Genomic DNA, 20,763 nt, shown 5'->3' on the forward strand with positions numbered 1-20,763 from the left:
ATGTACAGGCCATTTTAAATTCCCTCTGTGACTTTAGTTGCATATGTTATTCTCCATTTCACCTTTAAACATTACAAGTGGTTATCATTACATGTCTGATGTATTGTCACACAAAAGGACACAGTTCAGGGGAGAGAGAAATTAATGCTAGGCAATCCACCCTGTCCGCAAGTTGCTGAAATGCACAACCGTATCATTGTTATTAATATGAAATCACAGAAGTAGTAATGAAGCAAGTGCCACCATGCAAGATTTCCTTGAGAAAGGCGAAAGTTCAACATGTAAGCTGCAGCCCATTAAAAAAAAAAAAATCTCTATCACCTAATACAACTCCTTTGAGCAGGAGAGAGTTCTGAAGGCTAACAGGCAGAAAAGGAAACAGTGATGAGGGTCTCTGGATGATCTGTCTACAAAAAATACTGCTCCTTGGCAGCTGAAGAAAGGCAGACACAGAATCGGAATGAAATCCTCATTGCTAACGTCTGGACTCTTGGAAACAAAAAAAACTTGACAGGACTGACCCCTTAACCTGAGTTCCTTATAATGTTTAGCAAGTATTTAGGGTTTTTAATTTCTAAAGCTCCATATATACATGAATTAATTATCGCACTGTAATGGGGAAATAAGGGAAATTGATGACCCATAATACCCTGTCTTCAGTCTTTCTTTTTCAAGACAGCAGAATAGCTCATGAATGTTGAATGCCTTCATTAACAGCATGGACCCAGAGTGTTAATAGGATGGAATAACATGCACCTTCAGCAAGTTTGCAGATGACATTGAAATGAGGCAAGCAGTTCATGTGATGAAGGGCTGAGCTAATATTCAGAAAGAGCTCAAGAAGCTGAAGAACTCAAAAATTGGCTGCCAGAAGCCTCTTAAAGTTTAGCAAAGGCAAATACAAAGTTCTGCACTTGGGAAGGAATAAATTCATGCAATAGTACAGGCAGAGGCTGGCAATACACACACCACGTGGTCCGCTCTCCTAAACATCTTGGTTGCCTTCCTCTGGACTTGCTCCTATCTGTCAAAGTCTTTCTTATAGTTTGAAGCTCAAAACTAGACACTGTATTCTAGATGAAATCCCACGAGTGCCAAATAGAGGAGAATAATCACCTTCCTCAACCTTCCAGTTATTCTTTCTTATCACAGCCCTCTTTTGCCTTTATCGCTGCAAGGGCACACTGCTGACTCATGTTCAACTATTCTATTTGGACTCCAGGATCCTTTTCTGCAAGAAGGAGCTTCCATTTTACTAGATCATGGTCTTCTCCATCACACAAAAATCATTCAAAAATGACAAGTTGAATATCAAAGATAGTGGCAGAGGAAGTTTAAGGTATTTTCCTGTAGTGAACACTATATATTTACAGTTGGTAATGAAAAGGATAAAAAGCCCTCCAGTTTGTATGGAATAACTTTTCTCTCTTTTTCATTCAAAGAAAATCTTATCTACAATTACAAATCAATACCTTCATAACATTCTTGCAAAACAAATTTCAGTTCTTTACTCGACAATTAAGCCCTTAATCAATAAAGCACTGGCCAAAATCCAGGTTTTCAGTACTCTGAAGATTAGCCAGTGGGGAAAAGGTATGAGAGAAGATGGGGACATTTTACTTGAGATAAATTATTTTTGGCTGCTGTGCTGTATGTCCTAGTCAGGATGCTGAAGTTCAGTGAGCCCAAGTTAGTGTTATCCAATCACCAATAGTCTGAAAATATTACTGGAATCATTTACAACATAGCACAAGGAAAAGATAAAAGACTTTAATACCACTTCCTTAATTTGGAAACTAGCATGATGGAAGAGATGCATTTTATTTTTGGAGCAGATGAGAAGTGAAATAGCACTGGTACACTACCAGCAGCATAAAAAGTACATGGGAGTTTGCTCTGTGAGACAATAAAGAGGAGATATTTAAGGAATGGATGCAGTTTTGCCATGTTGTTAAATAGTTTTGCACCTAATTTGCCATGCAGAAAGGCAGAGTATATTACTTCGACTAAGGCATGCCAATTATGTGGTTACAGTGCTTGTGGGACTTGAGCTAACTTCTTTGCATATCATTGTGCAGTTTTAACAAGTTATCCTGTTGCAGCTCAGGTCAGTGCTAGCTTAGGATTTTGCCCGAGACAGAGCAGATGGGCCCAAAGATAGTAAGAGCAGCACATACATCTAAACCCCAAGAAACCCCAAGCAGTTCTAAGTGTGACAGGCAGTTTACTGAGAAATAACCAAAGAATCAGAATCCTATGAACCATCCTTCTCCAATTCAGTCATATTTTCCTCTTCTTTCTTTTCTTCTGGCCCTATTCTCACACCACTATCTTCAGAATGGATCTGTTTGAAACAGAGGAGCATGTTATTAGCTACAATGTTAAGTTCCAGTTCATCTTCTGAATGATGGTATTGTCCATTCAATCCCTTCAGAGTAAAAAGGACCAGGAATTCAGCTCTCCCACTTTCTGGGTGAGTGCTTTAACTGCTAAGGTAACTACTAAAAGGAGGGCATGACCACTACTACCAACTTTGATGAAGTTTTAGGGTGGTATGTGTTCCGATTTTTTTTTTTTTTTAATCGCATATCTAAGGCAGATCTAATTCTTCAAATTTGCTCATCACCATCAGTGTTTATACTTAAACCATTAATCATACTATGTTGCATCTGGCTCCTTCTCTGATGTGATGACTATAGAAAAGCTACACTCTGATAAAGTTTCCCCCTCACCCCCCACCCAATCTTTTCCTAGAGACTTTAAAAAGGTTTTCTCTCAAGTCTTGGCTTCACAAGAGACTTAGCTGTCTCTTCACTGTCTCTCTATGCAAATTTCTTCCTTTTCCTTCTGGAGTATGCTATATACTGCTATGCCAGTAGTCTAGGTCTTTGATTTATTCTATACAAATAGTACAAACAGTAGTGTAGATCTGTACTGCTGGATGTCACCCACTCGATAAAAAAAAGTAATGCTATCAATGTGTATATTTCTAAGCAAATTTTTAAATTTATATAGATTTCCAACAGCAGAAACTTTCTCTTCATTTTGTAAACCCAACCAATTTCTAAATAAAAGGAGCTTCAATAATAAAATATAGTAAAATGAAGACACGGAATGGTTTGTAGACTAAGACTTCATAGTCAGTTTGGGCTCCACCCCACTAGTCTACATCACTGGACTGGAACAGAAGCTATTTTTTTAAAAAGTGCAGAAATATTGGACAACTTATCCTTTCACAGGTTTGAGCAGTGAGAAAAGGAAGAACTTGCAGAGGTGCTCTCTGCCTGCACTCTGCACTGTTATGGTCAGAGCTCTAGCCCACTCCTTTCCAAAGCCATTCTTCACTGGCATAACATAACTTTCAGTCAGTAATTCTTTTGCAACCACATTTTCTTGGAGGAACAGCTTTCTAAAAGTTAAATTTATAATCAAATCAGTAAGGGAGGTAGATGAAGTGATGAGGAGTACCAGTCAGTTACAATGCAATTATCTAACAACCACTACAGAATATAAATACATACAAGTCTACAGTTTCACACAGTGCCAGATATTACAACAGACCGGGAAACTTCTATAGTAAGGAGAATAACTAAAGATAAAGACGACATACCTTCTTTAAAGAGTAACATCATGTTCGTGCTTTTGTTAGCAACCATGTTATTCAGCAAGGCGATTACAGTTTGCATTGTATTCCCAAGTATACTGCCTTGGTGTTCCTGTAAAAACAACAAAAAAAACCCCCAAAATAAAAATAATCTAATTTTCTTTTTGCAAGGTTAGAAGACAACTATTCCCTTCCAAAAATGTAGTAATACAAAAGCAATACTCTCTCAATCCTTTAAAGTTCAACATTTAAAATACTAGAAAACCATGCAAATATCTTAGTAGATAATATCAATTTCAGGGAGCCAAACCTAAAATCTTGGACCAAAACGTCTCCCATGTTCTTTTGAACTGAAAGAGTTCCTAGTTAGGCCTAAAATTTTAGGACTTTTTAAAATGGCATAGAGCTTTATCAATCTGACCTCTATATATTCAGAACCAGGAACATTTCCCTTTGTATGGTATTTCTTTTATTAATGGTATTAATTTTACTCTTTTCAGTTTCAGCTTGATAACCCACAGTAAGTTGTAAAATCTATTTGTTGTTTTTATTTGTATACTTTCATAAGTATAAAATCAATTTCACATGCACATTAAAGACCTATTTCTGTATTGAATTGCATCACTCTTATGATGTCTTTCTTATGCTTGATGATTGCTTCAGTGAATTTTTCACAATTTTCTGAGACTATACTGATAAGAGGAAGGCATCAGGGTTTATAAAGAAATTTATTTTCCTCTGTTATAGTTAACACACTTGCAGACTCAACCTGAAAAGGGTGGATAAGGCAGTGCAATCAAAGCATTTATTTATTCACACTAGTGACAGTAATAACTCAGGTAACTTCCAAGAAGCCAAAATAGGACAAGCTTTTCCATATCTGAGCCTAGATATAAATATAAGCCTGAACACATTTCAAATCTCCCTAGAAGGTTCAGGAAATATTGGGTCCGATTTTTCAGACTCAAAGCCAAATAGAAACATACATCCAAAGTGAAAATAACAACATTAAGAAAAAACTGTCATATTTCACATATTGTAGAATTTTCACATGCACCTAGGTGACTTCCATGCTTCCCTTTCCCATCAAATCTCTCAACATTCTGACATCATCCAACTACTTCACTGCCACAGAATATACCATCTATTCTGATCCATCTCCTGTCTGACAGTAGGCCTTTGAAAAAAGTTAAATTTTAAGTTGAACAAGATGAAACATTATTGGTCTGAAGTTAAGTATTTCAGATGACAAAAATTACTTCAGCCCTTGAATATAGTCAAAGGAACACTCTCCCTGAAAGTTCCTTTAGGAGATGAGTGCCGGTGGCCAATAACAGTTTATTTGCTACATCTCTTTGCTCAGGTGTTTATGACCTGTCTCAGATGTATGCTTGAAAACAGCAGCAGCAATCTGTCCTTCTTTGGGATAATCTTATTGACCATCTAAATACAATAGCTAGTGCAGCATTAGGCTGCTTGACTGTTAGCCAGCAGCCATCACAAAGAACATATTTTACTGTTCTTCCAAGAATTCACTTCAAGTCAACCTATGAATGCCATTCAGAGTGATATCTCTAGTTTATAAGCCGCTTTCTGGGTTGGGCCAGGACTAAGTCAGTAGCACTGCATTTAGGATAAGCTACACTATTTGAATCCATGCCTGGAAACATCATATAACTGTTTGCAAGAAATTCTCAAGTGAGACACTCTTGATTTTTACTTTTTGACTAGTCTGATAAAACTCAGGATACTGTGAAATGTAGCTTCAATGCCACTTTGGAAAGTCCGCTGTTACAGTGGTACAAAGGGTCACGCTATGTGAAGAACAAATGTTTTCCTTTAAACATTTAACTACCGAAGGAAAGGTTTTGACAAGCAGAGGCTCACATGGTTGCTTTAAAAGCATTGATTTCTGTTTCTGCACTCAAAACTAAAATTAAATGCTATTATTTCCTGTAAATACCATGAAATATACATGATAAGGCATAATACATTAACAGATAAAGAAATATATAAACATACACAGCCTTCTATTCATCTTCAGACTGTATGAATTTTCTATTCGTACTAGAGTACTTTAAACTGGATCATAAGGAGAAGAGAGGTTCATAGCCTTTTGAGGGACTGTAGTTTCCTACTGAACCCTAAAAAAACATATATCCAAGAGCCCCAAAGTTCTATTTACTTTACATAGCACTTTAAGACGTCACTTATGATTTCTATAAAGAGTACAATAAATATCTGTTCCTCTGAAGGTTTAAAATACAGCCTGAAATATTTGAAAGCAATGTTGGAAAGTATAAACACTACATTCTTCAAAAGATAAGGTAACAAATACAGAAAAGAGATACTATAAAGCCATGGTACTAAAAATAAATTTGAAGATATTTCCTACAGATAGCTGAAGGGTAAGAAAAACATTTTTTCAAAAGATCAACAACATGTTTATCTGGTAGTCTATCATCACAATATCTTATTAATTCTCCTAAAGAACATTTAGAAAACAATACATTAAACATTAAGAATGACTATTTGTGTTATTGAAGATAATGATACATACACTAAGAATATAAAAGCAAAAAAATTCCACAAGTGCCAAAATGAGAGCTGACTCAAATATTTTCTTTGCAAGTACAATATTTCTATTACTGCCCCATATACATTTCAAGTAAACATCTTCTAGTAAAATTCCCTTTTGAGATACGCAATTACAAGAGAAGCTGGTGGTTGCTTACGATAGCAATCTTTTGCATTCACCAGGTTAGTAACATTAAAATGAAGCCATCTTTGCTTTTAATGGAGATCAATGATACTATACAACCCTCTACTGAAAGACTAGCACTGATGCTTTTACTTATATCACAGCATATGTAACAAAACTTATCTTACCCTAAACACATATAAACTAGAATTCAAGATGCTACACAGATATCTTGAGGAAGGAAAATGGTCTCTTAATGAATAAAGTAATCTTACAAATGGTATACTCAGCTGTACTACTAGAGTTTTAATGTATGTATCATAGATGGTTTTTGACAAGATACTAGGTTTCAAGAAGCTACAGGTATGCTTTACTTATCTAAGTCATCATTGATCGCTGTTAGACTTGATTTTAGAGGTTTATATAAAAATACTTAACTTCTTCATAATCTATCAAGGAGCAAAGCTGTTCTAATTTGTGTGCATAGCACCACAGACTGTGGACATTTAATGAACAGTGCACTTGACAGCTTTAATAAAACATAGCATTTGCCAGCACAGATAATTAGAATTGAAGCAGCAAAATTCTAGTGTTTGGCAACACAGATGAAACAACTTCATTAAAATGTACAGCTTCAGCGAATGAAAGGCAGGAACGCACTGGACCCTGAAGAATCAGCCTTCTCAAAACTAATTGCTTCAGTGCTTAAAAAGGACAGCTATGAAATACCAAGGGCATAACAAGGAAATACTAGTATAAAAAAAAGGAACCACAGAAGATAAATCACGCTTTTCAAATAGGACTGCACTGTATTTAGGCCATTAAACTTTTCATTCTAATTTTGAAGGGTTGTATGTTAACGGAAGAAATCAGTTGAAGTATTTTTTTTTAAAGCCAGTTAGGTAAGAGGGTGTGAATCAGCAAAGTGGGAGTATGAATCTTGGCAAGATACTACAGCTAAAGCTGCCATTTCTCTTCCTTTAAGTGGATTAGAATTTAGAACAGTAGGCAAACTACAGTATTTTAATTACATTTTAGATAACAAAAGATATAGCAATTGTAATAAGAGGCTACCAATTTGGGAGACTTCACATACATGCCTCCTACTTACATATGTAAGAATCTAGAATAAAATGCACTAAATGCTATGTTTACAGATATGCTGTAATTAAATCTAAGGACCACTATATACCACAGCACTACTGCTCATTCAATATAATCAGAGTGATTAAACTTTAACTATAAAGGGGCTCTCCTTCTCAAGCTTACATATGACCTATGAATGTAAGTTAGGTAAATAAGTGGATGTAACAAGATGGAGGCTTGATTTTTCATACACTAAATCCACTGAAAGAAGAAAATTATAGAAATGAACCATATCCAAATTATATTTACTAAAAGATGCCATTTTTATGTGATGATTCTTTGGCACAGTATAGTTGAGATAAACTAAACCAAAGCGTTGAGGCTAACAAGGACCTCTCACAAGAGCACAGTTTAATATTGCATTCAACCTAGCTTATTTTGATATACTGTATTACATTGTCTATAGAAAATAGAGGATCAGAAACTTTTTGGACATAACAGTAGAACCCTTCTGTACGAAATGGTATTATTAGCATGCAGCCTGCAAGGGACATTCACAACAGTTCTTCAATCGCAAGAGGAAGCCCACTGAGAAACAAATTTAATCCAGCTATCCACGTAGCTGGCTAATCTGGTCTTTAACATTTTGTGGCTTTTAATGCATAAGACCAGTTATGCGTAAACCGAAAGCATATAAATACGGAGCTCTAACACTAAGGTAATACTATTTTCCTTATTGATGATCTAAGTCAGAAGTAAGCACAGTCATGTCGCTTGCTACTCTGCTTTTCAAAAATCAGCCTTTTTCAAAAACACAGTTCTAACAGAGCTAATATTTCCAAATATTTTCCTCTGGGTATGGTCATACAATAAGGAGTAACTACTAATCTGGCAACCAATTTCTGGAATAATTATGCTTCTCAGATGTATCACAACAGTGATATATTCAGTCCACACATGAAGATCGGAAGTCTTGCAACTTTCACAGAAATTCCTGTTGGAATACTGAAAAAAAAAAAAGAGAATCTGTATTCTTAGTCACCAAGTGCTTAGGCAAAGTCAACTGAGGACAGGAAACAGTCGTAATTTTGAAGGACTGATGAAGGAGAAAGGATACCATTAATAAAAACCTAGGATACCAAGTACCAACCAACAGAAAGCAGTAGTGTTAGTCTTAGATTTTGTTCTCCTACCCACTGCAGCAGGAGATGCAAAATTTCACAAGATACTTTGAGAAATACATCCATTTTTGAGAAGTATATCAATTTACAAGTGTGTTCTCTTGCCATACCTAAGTTCACATTTTCAGAGATCTAATAATCTGTCTTTTTATTCTGGAACTCATTTGTTACATAATTTTCATTTCCCCAAATTCCTTGTTATCCTGGAGACAAGCATGCAATTTTATCTGTGTTAATGGTCAGAATCTCACGAGGCATAAGGAGGGAAGGTGACATTTACAACAAACAGATCTCTAAAGAACGTTGCCTCTCTAGAATTAAAAGATGAGATTTTTTACTTTTAGAAAATCAGCTTCTGTTCAGATCATACAAGTACTTCTTTTGCACAACAAATGTTAAGAACTGAAAATATAAATAAGGCCAGTGTCCTTTCTCTTCTCATTTTATTTCCAAATCCTGTGAGAATACAACTTCAAAGAATGAACATGTGAACAAGAACAGTATTTTTAACAGCACCTATTAATAGGGTAAATACTTTTCCTCCTTTAAGAGGACCACTTCGTGTTTCAAACTTGTGGAAGTTGAATAAACCATGCTAATCCAAGCAGGAAAATTTAAGTAGCGAGTTAAGGATTACAAAACTGTCCTATGTCAGCAAGCATGATAATTATAAACTATATGAAGAGAAGAATACTTAAATCTGTTCAGAATTAGAGGTAGACAATCTTCAAGGTTATTAAGAGGGAAACCATACGAAGGCTTGTCATCAATACTGCTTTATACATGATGAAAAGAGAAAGATTCCAGGATATTGATACACTTTTAAAATTAACATGATTTTTATAGTGTAAACTACCAAAGTCCTAAATCTTGAGTCAGAATTCCTTTTTGTCCTTGCTTTTGCTTTGTATTTATCTGACAAAAAAACCCCAGCTATTGGCATGAAAATTTCTGTTAGTCAATTTTCAGTGAATCAAACAGTCATCTTGGGGGAAAAAAAAAAAAACAAACCAACAACAGGAAACTAATGGTCCAATTCAGTGAAATTCATGTACCATTTTTTGTCTAATTTTTGGACATAGACAGGATAAATTCTGTTGCAGCACAACACAGTAAACAATAACCAGCCATGCAATCTTACATTCACTGTTACAGATGAAGTGCAAAGCAACTCAGCAGCAAATCTCTAAATGCACATTAAATTCTTCTTACAGAATTGCACCTAAATTTCTGGCACCAGTAAAACCTCAAAGCTTCTCCTTTTGCTCCTGAAAACCTTAGGGAAAGAACTCATTCTCAGGGGACATTTTCTTTACTGTCAACAGAGGGAGCCTGAGAAGACTGCTCTCTCAAGTAGAGTCAGACTCCTTCACAGGAAGGACACTCTGAAGCAATTTCCTATAAAAACATAATTTTCCCCATTACCTAAGAAAGAAGTACCCAAGCAATTATCTTCCTGAGTATTAAAACTATTCATTGTGAATAACACTCAGAAATACCCTTAAAAGAAAAATTTGCTCACGACTAAAGAGACAGTATGGAAAAGAAGCTATATAGATATCTTACTCTGGAGAATTAAAATTCCTCATATCAAGGAAGATCCCGGCACCCTGGAAGCATGCATGCTGGTATGTTCTGAAGCAATGAAGCTCTAGAAGTAATTGATACCACCACAGCAGTAACTTCATATTTAGTATCATAAATCTGTAAATGCTTTGGAGAGTCTCAAGTACCAGTGAAGCATTTGAACTGCAAAGTCACTTGGGAGCTGCAATCAACCATTACAGCAAGAAATTTCCTTACCAAAATATTCCCTTCTCAGACTTGTGTTTCAGCATTAATTAAAAGCTAGTTCTTAAACAACTTCAGAATGACAGATACCTATCAACTGACATCTTTTTTTTTCCCCACATAGATTTTGCTTTGATGTAAAAGACACTTTGCCACCACAAGGAAAGAAGTTTAGATGAGTTTGGGGAATTTGCTGGTGACATTTTTAATTTACAGAACATAGATTCATTAGGCTTATCCAAAAGATCATATTAACATTTTTGACTGGAAAAGGTTTGAAGGGTTCAGAATGGAATTTCTGCTTAAAATCATAAAGAGAGACATATGCTGAATAGGGTACTAAGTTAGGGCATTCACCTAGGATACTGAAAATTTAGTTTCAAGTCTCTGCTGGAATTGGGCTGTGAAGAGATTTGAACATTGGTCTCCTATACTCTGTGTTCCTTAATCCATCATCAGCTATTAAGGAATGGGTCTGTCTCTTCTCACCCAGAACCTGCTCCCTTCTCTATAGCTAACTAGTTGCTAAATCAGTAGTTAAAAGCAAAAACTGATACTGACTCAGTTTACACTGCCGACTGAGGTGCGCGAGATTGAGATGGAAATACCTTTCCTGACATTTTCCCTAACAACTGAAAAAAACCAACTGAGGAAAAACTAGACTTTTCTGAGGAAGTAAAAGGGATAGGAAAAATATCCATTGTCCCTCTTAATCTCAAATTGAATGTTTTATTCTTCATACTCACAGACTATCTTAAAACTCAGTGGTGCTGGCCAAAAAGGTGTTGAATGAGAAGCCATGGGCTGACATGGGCAGCACAGGGAAATGGAACCTGTCTGAATGAGGAAAGGATGCTCTTCCCTACCATAATTTAGTTGGGTTGAGGAGAGATATAGTCAAGCTGCCAAAAGTGGCAGGAAAAACACATTTACATATTGAAATTTTTTTGGTTTACCCTTTGCTTTATGCCTTCTACCCTCAAAATACTACTTAGTTTGAAGTACATTGTTTTTTCATACATTCACCTTTACTCAATTTGTAAATGCAACAGAGAACGTTGATAATTAGTTTATTCAAATTACATTAAATTTGAAAACAATGAAGGGCTATTAAATCAAAAGGAAGCATCTGCTGAATCTTCTGTTACTGGATTCATGGTACAGTCTCATTACATTCTGCACCTTCAAAATAATTGTATTCTCTCTCAATTTCTATTATTGGGTTTTTTAGGGATTATTTAAGTAGTTAATTACTAGTCTGAAAGACATTAGGAAATTCTCACTTTTTTAATTTTTTTTTTTTTTTAGTGCAGCCTATTAATCTCAATCTTGGACACCTGTTCATAGAGATTTTGCATTTTCCCAAAGAGACATGCATTTAGAAAACAAACATACTCAACAATCAGACTGTATCAGCTATCAACACCTCACTGAGCTCAAAGTACACATACTACCTCGTATCGATGTCCGAGCAAATTCATCTCCCAGCCCTTCCCCACTCAAGTTATTCCTATAGCAGCAAGCTACATCTTCTGTTAGTTGATACCAAGGCACCAAGCCACAAGGCAGGAAACAAGGGAGCGGTAACAGTATTCCTCAATGAACAGACTGGCAGAAGTGCTGAAGAGTAATACAGCCAGCATTATTATCCCATGAGAGAGAGTGCATTTCTTTCATGTTCTTGTCCTGGGCTTAGACAGACAAGCAATTATGCTCTAAGCAAACTATACTCCTACTATGACACTAGGCAGACAAGGCAAGAGAAATTATGAACTGATTGCTATAAGTGAAAACTCTATCTAGCAAAACACTGTTTATTAAATGTAAATAAAAAATTGTTAAATAACTCTACTCATCATCACAGTGCTTTTTTGTGGTGCTATACTCAATAAACATTAACTCTCAACACTAAAGTTGTTTGCCTCAGAGTGAAATTCATTTATACTCTAAAGAAATATTATAGGGATATTTTATTTGGCATGATTTTTCTTTGCTTAATAATCATGGTCAAGACACGACAATCCATGATTTGCCCAACACTTAAATCATAACAACTCCCTTTCAAATCACCAGCCTTCTCCCTTCCTTCTAACATTGCAGAAGGTTACAGAATTGGGTATCTCCTCCATTTTAGCACTATTGTTTCCAGATGACTGAACATTGAAAAAAAGTATAATGGATGGTAGACTCACATATGTGTTGGGTTTGTTGTTTTTTTTTTTTCCCCAGTCAGCTAATTAAGGACCATGAACATTAGTAAACCTTTACCATAACCACATTATTAAATACAAATCCAGGAAACAAAAAATATTTTAGGTATACTACAATATCTCTGTGAAATATAGGAATACGGTTTATGGGTAAACTATCTCTGTAAAGTTTCTTCTTCTATAAATTAGTGGAATATAATCTCTACTCTCAACTCTATCTCAAGTTAATGTTCCCTGATAAACAGTATGTATATTACATAAACACACTTTCATACCCCATGTATCAGTGTTATCTTGGCACTTATTCAAGAACTCAAGGATTAATGCATTTTCTTCTTATGCCAAGCTGTGTATATGAAGTCCAAGAATAAAAGGAGCTGGGGTGAAAGTGAAAATCAATGGTCTGAACAGAATTGAACTATGATACTAGGGCAAAGATTCAGAATTTGAAGGCAAGATTAGAATTCATGGTAGTCCTAACTGTGCGTGTGCCACAGCGATTAAAACTCTCCCGAGTATAAGTGGATTTGATACTGTCCTGGTTTCGGCTGGGACAGAGTTAACTCTCTTCCTAGTAGCTGGTACAGTGCTGTGTTTTGGATTTAGGGTGAGAAGACTGTTGAGAACACACTGATGTTTTAGTTGTTGCTAAGTAGCACTTCTCTTAAGTCAAGGATTTTTCACTTTCCCATGCTCTGCTAGCAAGCAGCTGTACAAGAAGCTGGGAGGGAGCATCAGCAGGGCAGCTGACCCCAACTAGCCAAAGGGCTATTCCATACCATGGAACGTCATGCCCAGTATATAAACAGGGGGCAGTTGGCCGGGAGGCGAGGATCATGGCTCTGGCATCGGTCAGCGGGTGGTGAACAATTGCATTGTGCATTTTTGTTATATTCCTTTTCATTACTATTATTATATTTCATTATTACTATTGTTAGTATTAGATTTTACTTTAGTTATTAAACTGTTCTTATCTCAACCCACGAGTTTTACTTTTTTTTCCTTTCCTCCTCCCCACCCCACTGGGAGGGGGGAGGGGGAAGTGGCTGCATAGTGCTTAGTTGCTGGCTGGGGTTAAACCACGACAGATACTTCAAGTCTTATTTAGCTTAAATATGTGTATTTGCTACTTCTCTTAATGTCAGTCTACAAAAATAAGTATTCGTGAAATCCAGGCCTAAAAAATGTAGTGTTCATTGCCACCAAAAATCTCACTGCTCTCAGAGAAACAAGTCTGGTACTAAGAGCAACATTTGGAAGGAGCAGTTTGGATTCATAGCCAGATGACTGCTGAACTGGAACAAATTAAAAAAAAGGGGAAAAAAAAAAAAGGAAGTGCAGTTTCTTATTCTATGTAAATACTAGAATCACGCTTTCTCTTGTAGACACAACAGGAAGGAAGCTTACCGTTATCCAAAAATCTCTCACAAAGATACAAACCACTCATCAGCCTATGTCTAACAAACAAGCCACCAACTCCATTCTTTAATCAAATTCTGTGCGAGGTTAACATGATTTTCCTTTATTACTGTTTACCAGAAGGAACGGCATGTAGTTAGGATGAAGAATTAAAAAGAATAAATAAATCTAGAGACTAAAAAGACAGAACTGCAAGGTTAAATGACAGTACCTTCTCCTTGCTTAAATTGTTCTAGGAAGTTGCTGCAGTTTCCAGACTCCACAGAGTTTGCTTTTAAATTAGTTCTGCCTGTGGCAGCAGAACCAAAGACAGCATACATATCTTGGTTATGTTGGTCTGAGACAGAAATAACATTTTTTCCTTTCATCATTATCTTTATTTATTATTTGTTTTCTTCCTGTTTTGCATTTAATACTTACTCTGTCTCTACCTGTGACCCTAGAAAAAGTGAACATAATGAAGTTCACTTTAGTAGGTCATATTTCATGTATGTATTTCAGCAAAATACTTACGAAGTGACAGCCCCATTTTAGCTCTATAAAATACTGACAGCATGAATGCAACATCAGTCACAGGAATTATATCCTTCATCCACTGGAATTCACTGATATTGGAAGACAACCGTTTCCTTAGCTGGCAGCGGTCTGCCAGTGATGCTAGACTACGAAGCAGCATCTGAACCAGAACTGATGAGAAGGAAGTAAAATGGAGAACGAAATGACAGCTAACAAGAATGGCAATAATAATAATAATTATTATTATTCAAAACATATTGGAAATATGACGTTTATAATAATATAAATTTGTATGTGCTAACAGATTAATATTCCTGTGAATTTAAGATGGTACCTAACTAAAAGAGGGTAGATTTAGATTACATACAAGGAAGAAATTATTTACTATGAGGGTGATGAGACACTGGAACAGGTTGCCCAGAGAAGTTGCGCATGCCCCATCCCTGGAAGTGTCCCAGGTCAGGCTGGACAGGGCTTTGAGCAACCTGATCTAGTGAAAGATGTCCCTGCCCAAGGTAGGGGGCTTGGAACTAGGTGATTTTTAAAGGTCCCTTCCAACCCAAAGCATTCTATGATTTAGTCACATGAGTGACAACATCCATGTTTTCACATAGCAGCTGCTATTAAATAAGAGACACAGACATAAAACACTAACAGTTCTCATCACCCAGAATATTAAACTAGGAAGAAGAGACAGAAAACAGAAACTACTTCACTGAGTATATAAAAAAAGTATAGCACAATGAATTTTGGAATGGCCTGAGTCTTGCTCCCATGGTGGCAATCTCAACAGTGCCAGGCAGTAGACAGTTTGAAAAATTCGTGGTACAGATATACTTGGCACTACAGCGTCAGCTGGTACGTCACTGGTACTCCCTGAGGCGCTCTTCGTGCACTTGCCTGGCCCAAGCCAAGCACCACTTCTGAAAACTCTCACTCTCAGTTCTTCTGAAGTCAACTCCTACATTTCGAAGAGGAACAAGGGCACAACTTTGGATTTAAAAGCTGGTCTTAACTCAGATCTACAAGAATACAAGGAAAAGACACCAATTCTGCTCCTCATAAGCATTTGCAAAGCAGTATCAGAAGCCATGACTTAAAAGAAAGTATACCTCTTGCTGCTACATATGATCTAACTCATAATTTATTCCATTTTTATAGAAGATTAACAGATGGGTCAAAGACAGAATCAAGAATGACTAACATCAGCAAAAAAGAAAGGTCTTCTAAACAAGTCCTACTTCTTCCTCAAAGACAGAGGAAGTTATTCTGCATATTATTATTATTAACAAGAAGTTGAACATCATTTTTTAATTTGCACATCTTTCCAGGGTAATCTCCAAATGATTTATTATTGCTTTCTTCATAGTGTCGCCCCACCTCTTCCCCCCAAGTAATTTCTATTTAGGTGCCTATATACTGATTCAAGAAATGAACTTTAGGAATACAGGTTTGAAAATTGGTATAGGTTACAAAAATAAATTCTAGTTAATGACTGAGATATATTCCAGTCATCAATTTGTGTTTTCTTCTGAGCACAAGTTCAATTCAAACCTTCCTGCTTTTCATGACTATTAAGGAAGTTATCGCCTGGAAACATAGGAGATACACTATGAAGGCACTAGAAACATAGTGCCTTCAACCCCCAAAAGAGTGACCTTCCCCCCACCCCCCCACCCCTCCCATGTAGCTCATTTCAGTAGTAAACAGATACTAAATTATTATATGAGAATTTATGTCTATTGGTTTAAAAGGACAGGATACATTAAATGTATATACACACACATAAATATACACACACGCATTTCCTTGTGAATTTTTTAACTATGACATACAAAATTCAAATGAAACTATTCTAGCAACATTGAAAAATTAATGACTTGAGACTCTATGTTGTTTCGAAACAGAGCAAGATTTTCCATTCCCTCAAACATTCAAGACTTCAAAAAAACATTCCCAGTCCGCACTGACACACTCCCTAGGTTCTCACACTACCTGTAGCCCACAGTGGTTCACTACCTCCCATGAAGTGTAGTGGACTGAAGTTCTTCTATTTCTCCTCATTTTAAGTGAAAGCCCAGATCATCAGAAGCCTCTGCTATGAGGAAAATTTAATATATACCAACTGAAGCAACTTCAGCAGGAGATGGTGAGAAATGCTAGTGAAACATCTTGCCTAGTACTCAAAATACTTATATTGAGCTTCAGAAACCCAGCATCAGCCATTCCCTCTGGGTGATTCCGAACTTGGGATCTGCATTTGGCCCCTTCCCCTAAGGCATTCTTGATTAACAGGCCACTGGCTACCCTGAGGTCTGCCTTTCTCCTCTGCCTCCCGTGCCACTTTGTGCAGAAACTTGACCCTGAACACAAGAAGCCTCTCTCAGTGAAACCTACATCCAAACTGGAATAACATCATGAAACACTGAAATAACCCAAATATCTCCTCCCTCAAACAACACACTCGAGTCCTGAAAACGATGGAGCCATGACCAGTTCCTATCAGCAATGTTCTGCTGCTCTGCCCAAGTTGTCTACCCACAAAGAGTAGTTTTATTTTCATATGAACTCATAGCCTGAAAAGGAGCTGGATACTTTTAGATCAAAGTAGCATTTTGATGCTAAGGGAGAGACGTAAAATATCATCGAGAACTACATTTATTATCACTAGAGGCCAGACGGAAATTTTAGCCCATATACGATGTCACACAATGTGTCACTGCACTGTAAGGAAAGAATAAATAAAAATAGAACCACCACCAAAACAAAAAACCCCAAATAATAGGACCACTGGATTAAGATAGCATAGAAACATGTTTTATACGAATTGATAAAAATACTAACTTTGTTAGAAGACAGACTTCTAGTAATAACTTGCCATGGTTTAATCCCAGCCAGCAACTAAGCACCACACAGCTGCTTGCTCACTCTCCCCCAGTGTGATGGGGGAGAGAATCGGAAGAGTAAAAGTGAGAAAACCCGTGGGGTGAGAGAAAGACAGTTTAGGAGGTAAAGCAAAAGCCGTGCACGCAAGCAAAGCAAAGCAAGGAATTCCTTCCCGACTTCCCATGGGCAGGCAGGTGTTCAGCCTTCTCCAGGGAAGCGGGGCTCGCTCACGTGTAACGGTTACTTGGGAAGACAAACGCCGTCACTCCAAATGTCCCTCCCTTTCTTCTTCTTCCCCCAGCTTTATATGCTGAGCATGATGTCATATGGTATGGAATATCCCTTTGGTCAGTTGGGGTCAGCTGTCCCAGCTGTGTCCCCTCCCAGATTCTTGTGCACCCCCAGCCTCCTCGCTGGTGGGGTGGTGGGAGAAGCAGAAAAGGCCTTGACTCTGTGTAAGCACTGCTCAGCGATAACGAAAACATCCCTGGGTTATCAACGCTCTTGCCAGCCCAAATCCAAAACATAGCTCCATAGCAGCTACTGTGAAGAAAATTAACTCTATCCCAGCCAAAACCAGCACATAACTAAAGGAGTTAATTTTTTAATTACTCATAATAAGCCATTTTACAGTTATTAAGGTAACGATATTAGTATTTTACTTCATTTCATTCAACTTATCCTCCCTGAATAGTTATTCACACTGAAAAATGTGTACAATAGATGTGAGAGGGAATAAAAGCATGAAAGAGGAAAACAGCTAAAATATATCTGAAAAGCTGGTAGCAAATTTTCCAAAAGCCAGGGAGAGGACAGTAGGGTATCATTAGCCATTTTCATATCCTAATGGAACATACAAGTTTCAGTCTGTTACTAAGAGCGGGTCCGTGGCAAAGAGCCCAAATGAGGTCTGAGAAAGGATAATGTACCTTTAATGATTGAAATAGCAAGAAAATTAAATCTAATCATGTTTCATTAAGCATACTCTAGCTCCCATTTTTACTAAATTATTTTATTATGATTTCCCAACTGTCTGTTGAAATAACCTTTTACAGCAATTTAATTCACCATCATAAACAAGTCTCATTTCTCACAATGAAGTCCCTTGGGATTAGTGAGAGGAGATGGATAATCTAAACCTTGCCAATCCTGCAGCCACTAAGGTAACCACTCAGGGAGACAAAGATTTTTGTTTTCCTATTTGTGGCTGAGATCATTAAGATATAATTAGAAACATATTCATGAGTAATAGAGCGTCTGTTATGGAGATACCATTCGCCCAACAAGCATCTTCTATACCAGTCTTTAATAAGAAGGGCAGCAGGCATAATCCCCACTTCACTCTCTGGAGAGTTCTGCATTAAATGGACTGCATTAGACATCCCTCTCACTCCCCCCTTTTTAATGGAATCTTATTCAGGCATCCAGTGTTTTCTCAGACTCCATTGTTACCATCAAAACTGCTAGCCTGTTTGTTTTCAGCAATATGCTCCTGCAGTGCCATCCAGATGTAAGCCCTAAAGATAGCTACGTGCAGTGAATTTAAATCCTGCTCCAGAACTTGTTACAGGGCAAGCAAATGTGGAACTTCACAATATACAGTAACAAATCAATTGGACTGTTTACAGAGTAATCCTTGGCTCTCTGCAGTAGTGAAAGGAGCTATCAACCCTCGTATGTGTCCCTTCTGCTTCAGTCAAATGAATAAAGTATGCAGCAAGTAGAAAGGATGCACCAAGAAGAAAGGATACTTTACTCAAATAAGTAACTGAAAGAAATCTGTTTTGTTCTTGTACACAATCTAATTTATTGCCAAAGTCCATACCAAATCACATGACATAGCAACGGAAAATTAAAAGCTATGTCACCCACCAAACAGTGCTTAAGTATCTGCCACAGGGATCAATTTATGGCCATCACTTAAACTGCAGAGTGAAAACTGTCAGCCACCGTATTTAGTATCATGATGTTTGAACAGGTTATTATTTTATTTGGTAGGCAGGAGTTTGAAAGGAACCAAGTATATGAAAAAGAAAACAGTTCTAGGGCACAATTTTGCTTCCTGTACCCATATGAGCAGTAAAGAAATACTTGCTTAAAGCAAGCAAGGGGCAGAAACTGAACCTTGTAATACAAACAGGGGACTTGAAAAACAAACCTAAGGGGGGGGGGGGGGGGGGGGGGGGGAAGACCACCAAAATTTCAGCTGAGTCTGTGAGATGATGCTACTGTTATAATTGTAATTAGAAAGTTAGAGTGGGTAAACTAAGATTGGATCATGGTAGGCTTAATCTTTTTGCATATATTTGACTATAAATCTACTTTAGCAAAGCAATGATTTTTAAGTTTGCCTATAAAAACATTTTATAAAACAAAATATATTTAGAAACTAAGCATATAAAAAAATGAGGAAATTACTACAGTTAAAAACAGAAAGTTGAAAGCAGAATATTAAGATTTAAATTGTTTTGCTTTGTGGAAGACTGACATTCTAAAATCTAATTATCATCCCGCAATATGAACTCTTCAGGAAGACATTAACATAAGGAATCCATTATACATGACTGAAGCCAAACCAGACAAATTTCTAGATAAATGATCAGAGTTCAGAAGCATAATGTGGAACCCTCTGCCAGCCAGAAACCACTCACGGACGTTCAATATCCTTTTACAAGCTCTATTGTGAAACACACAATAGTTATTACCTTAGTCATCAGAATGCAGCTGGTCAATAAATGTACAGTCAGCAACTGCCACATTCCTACACCAATATTTATTTAGATGAGATCAGGAGATATACCTCAGTTGTTTGACAGAACACTGATAAAGTCACAGTAAAATTCTGGTCACAAGATCAGTAACTCTTGTTCTGAAAAGCATGCATCTCAGCTTTACTTCAGTATGCATTTTTCCTTAAATGCATTTTTAAATCTTTGCCTTAATATTTGCATTAGCAGGAACAATAAATTGGCAGCTTGGTCTTAATCAGCCTGATAAACACAAAGTTTGGAAGGAATGAGATTTTTCTTTAATATTGCTTCTACAGCAAAAATAAATAAATATTTAAATGTAGAAATTAATCACCTTGGGTGAACATTTTCATTAACGGTGATTCGTTTCTATATGACCCATTTAAAACTTCTCATAAAATTGACACGAACTATGTTAAGGTCAGGATTTCTCCCTGTAACTTCTAATTGATAGAGGACATAATTTGGGACTAGACTTGTGAAGTTTCACATTAGGAAGACTCATCACCCCTAGTCTTTCTGCAGCACCTGTTTCACACATTTGCAGCATGGTGCTACAGCCCCTCCTCTTCATGAGGTCTCCACATGCCCCTTGGCTCAATCTGTGATTCAGTGACCG

General features: G+C 36.9%; 1 protein-coding gene across 5 annotated transcripts in view; it reads right to left on the reverse strand.

Annotated features, from left to right (window-relative positions):
* ULK4 (unc-51 like kinase 4) overlaps positions 1-20,763 on the reverse strand; it is a 254,149-nt gene that overhangs the window by 88,065 nt on the left and 145,321 nt on the right. For 4 of the 5 annotated variants that reach the window (XM_050892383.1, XM_050892382.1, XM_050892386.1 and 1 more), the window contains one exon: positions 3,611-3,716. In XM_050892383.1, coding sequence (XP_050748340.1) covers positions 3,611-3,716 — 106 coding nt within the window. Of the gene's footprint in view, positions 1-1,808; positions 2,345-3,610; positions 3,717-20,763 lie in introns of those variants that run through there. The other variant, XM_050892385.1, reaches the window with a different exon arrangement.

The sequence above is a fragment of the Gymnogyps californianus genome, chromosome 2 (genome assembly GCF_018139145.2).
Source record: "Gymnogyps californianus isolate 813 chromosome 2, ASM1813914v2, whole genome shotgun sequence".
Lineage (NCBI taxonomy): Eukaryota > Metazoa > Chordata > Aves > Accipitriformes > Cathartidae > Gymnogyps > Gymnogyps californianus.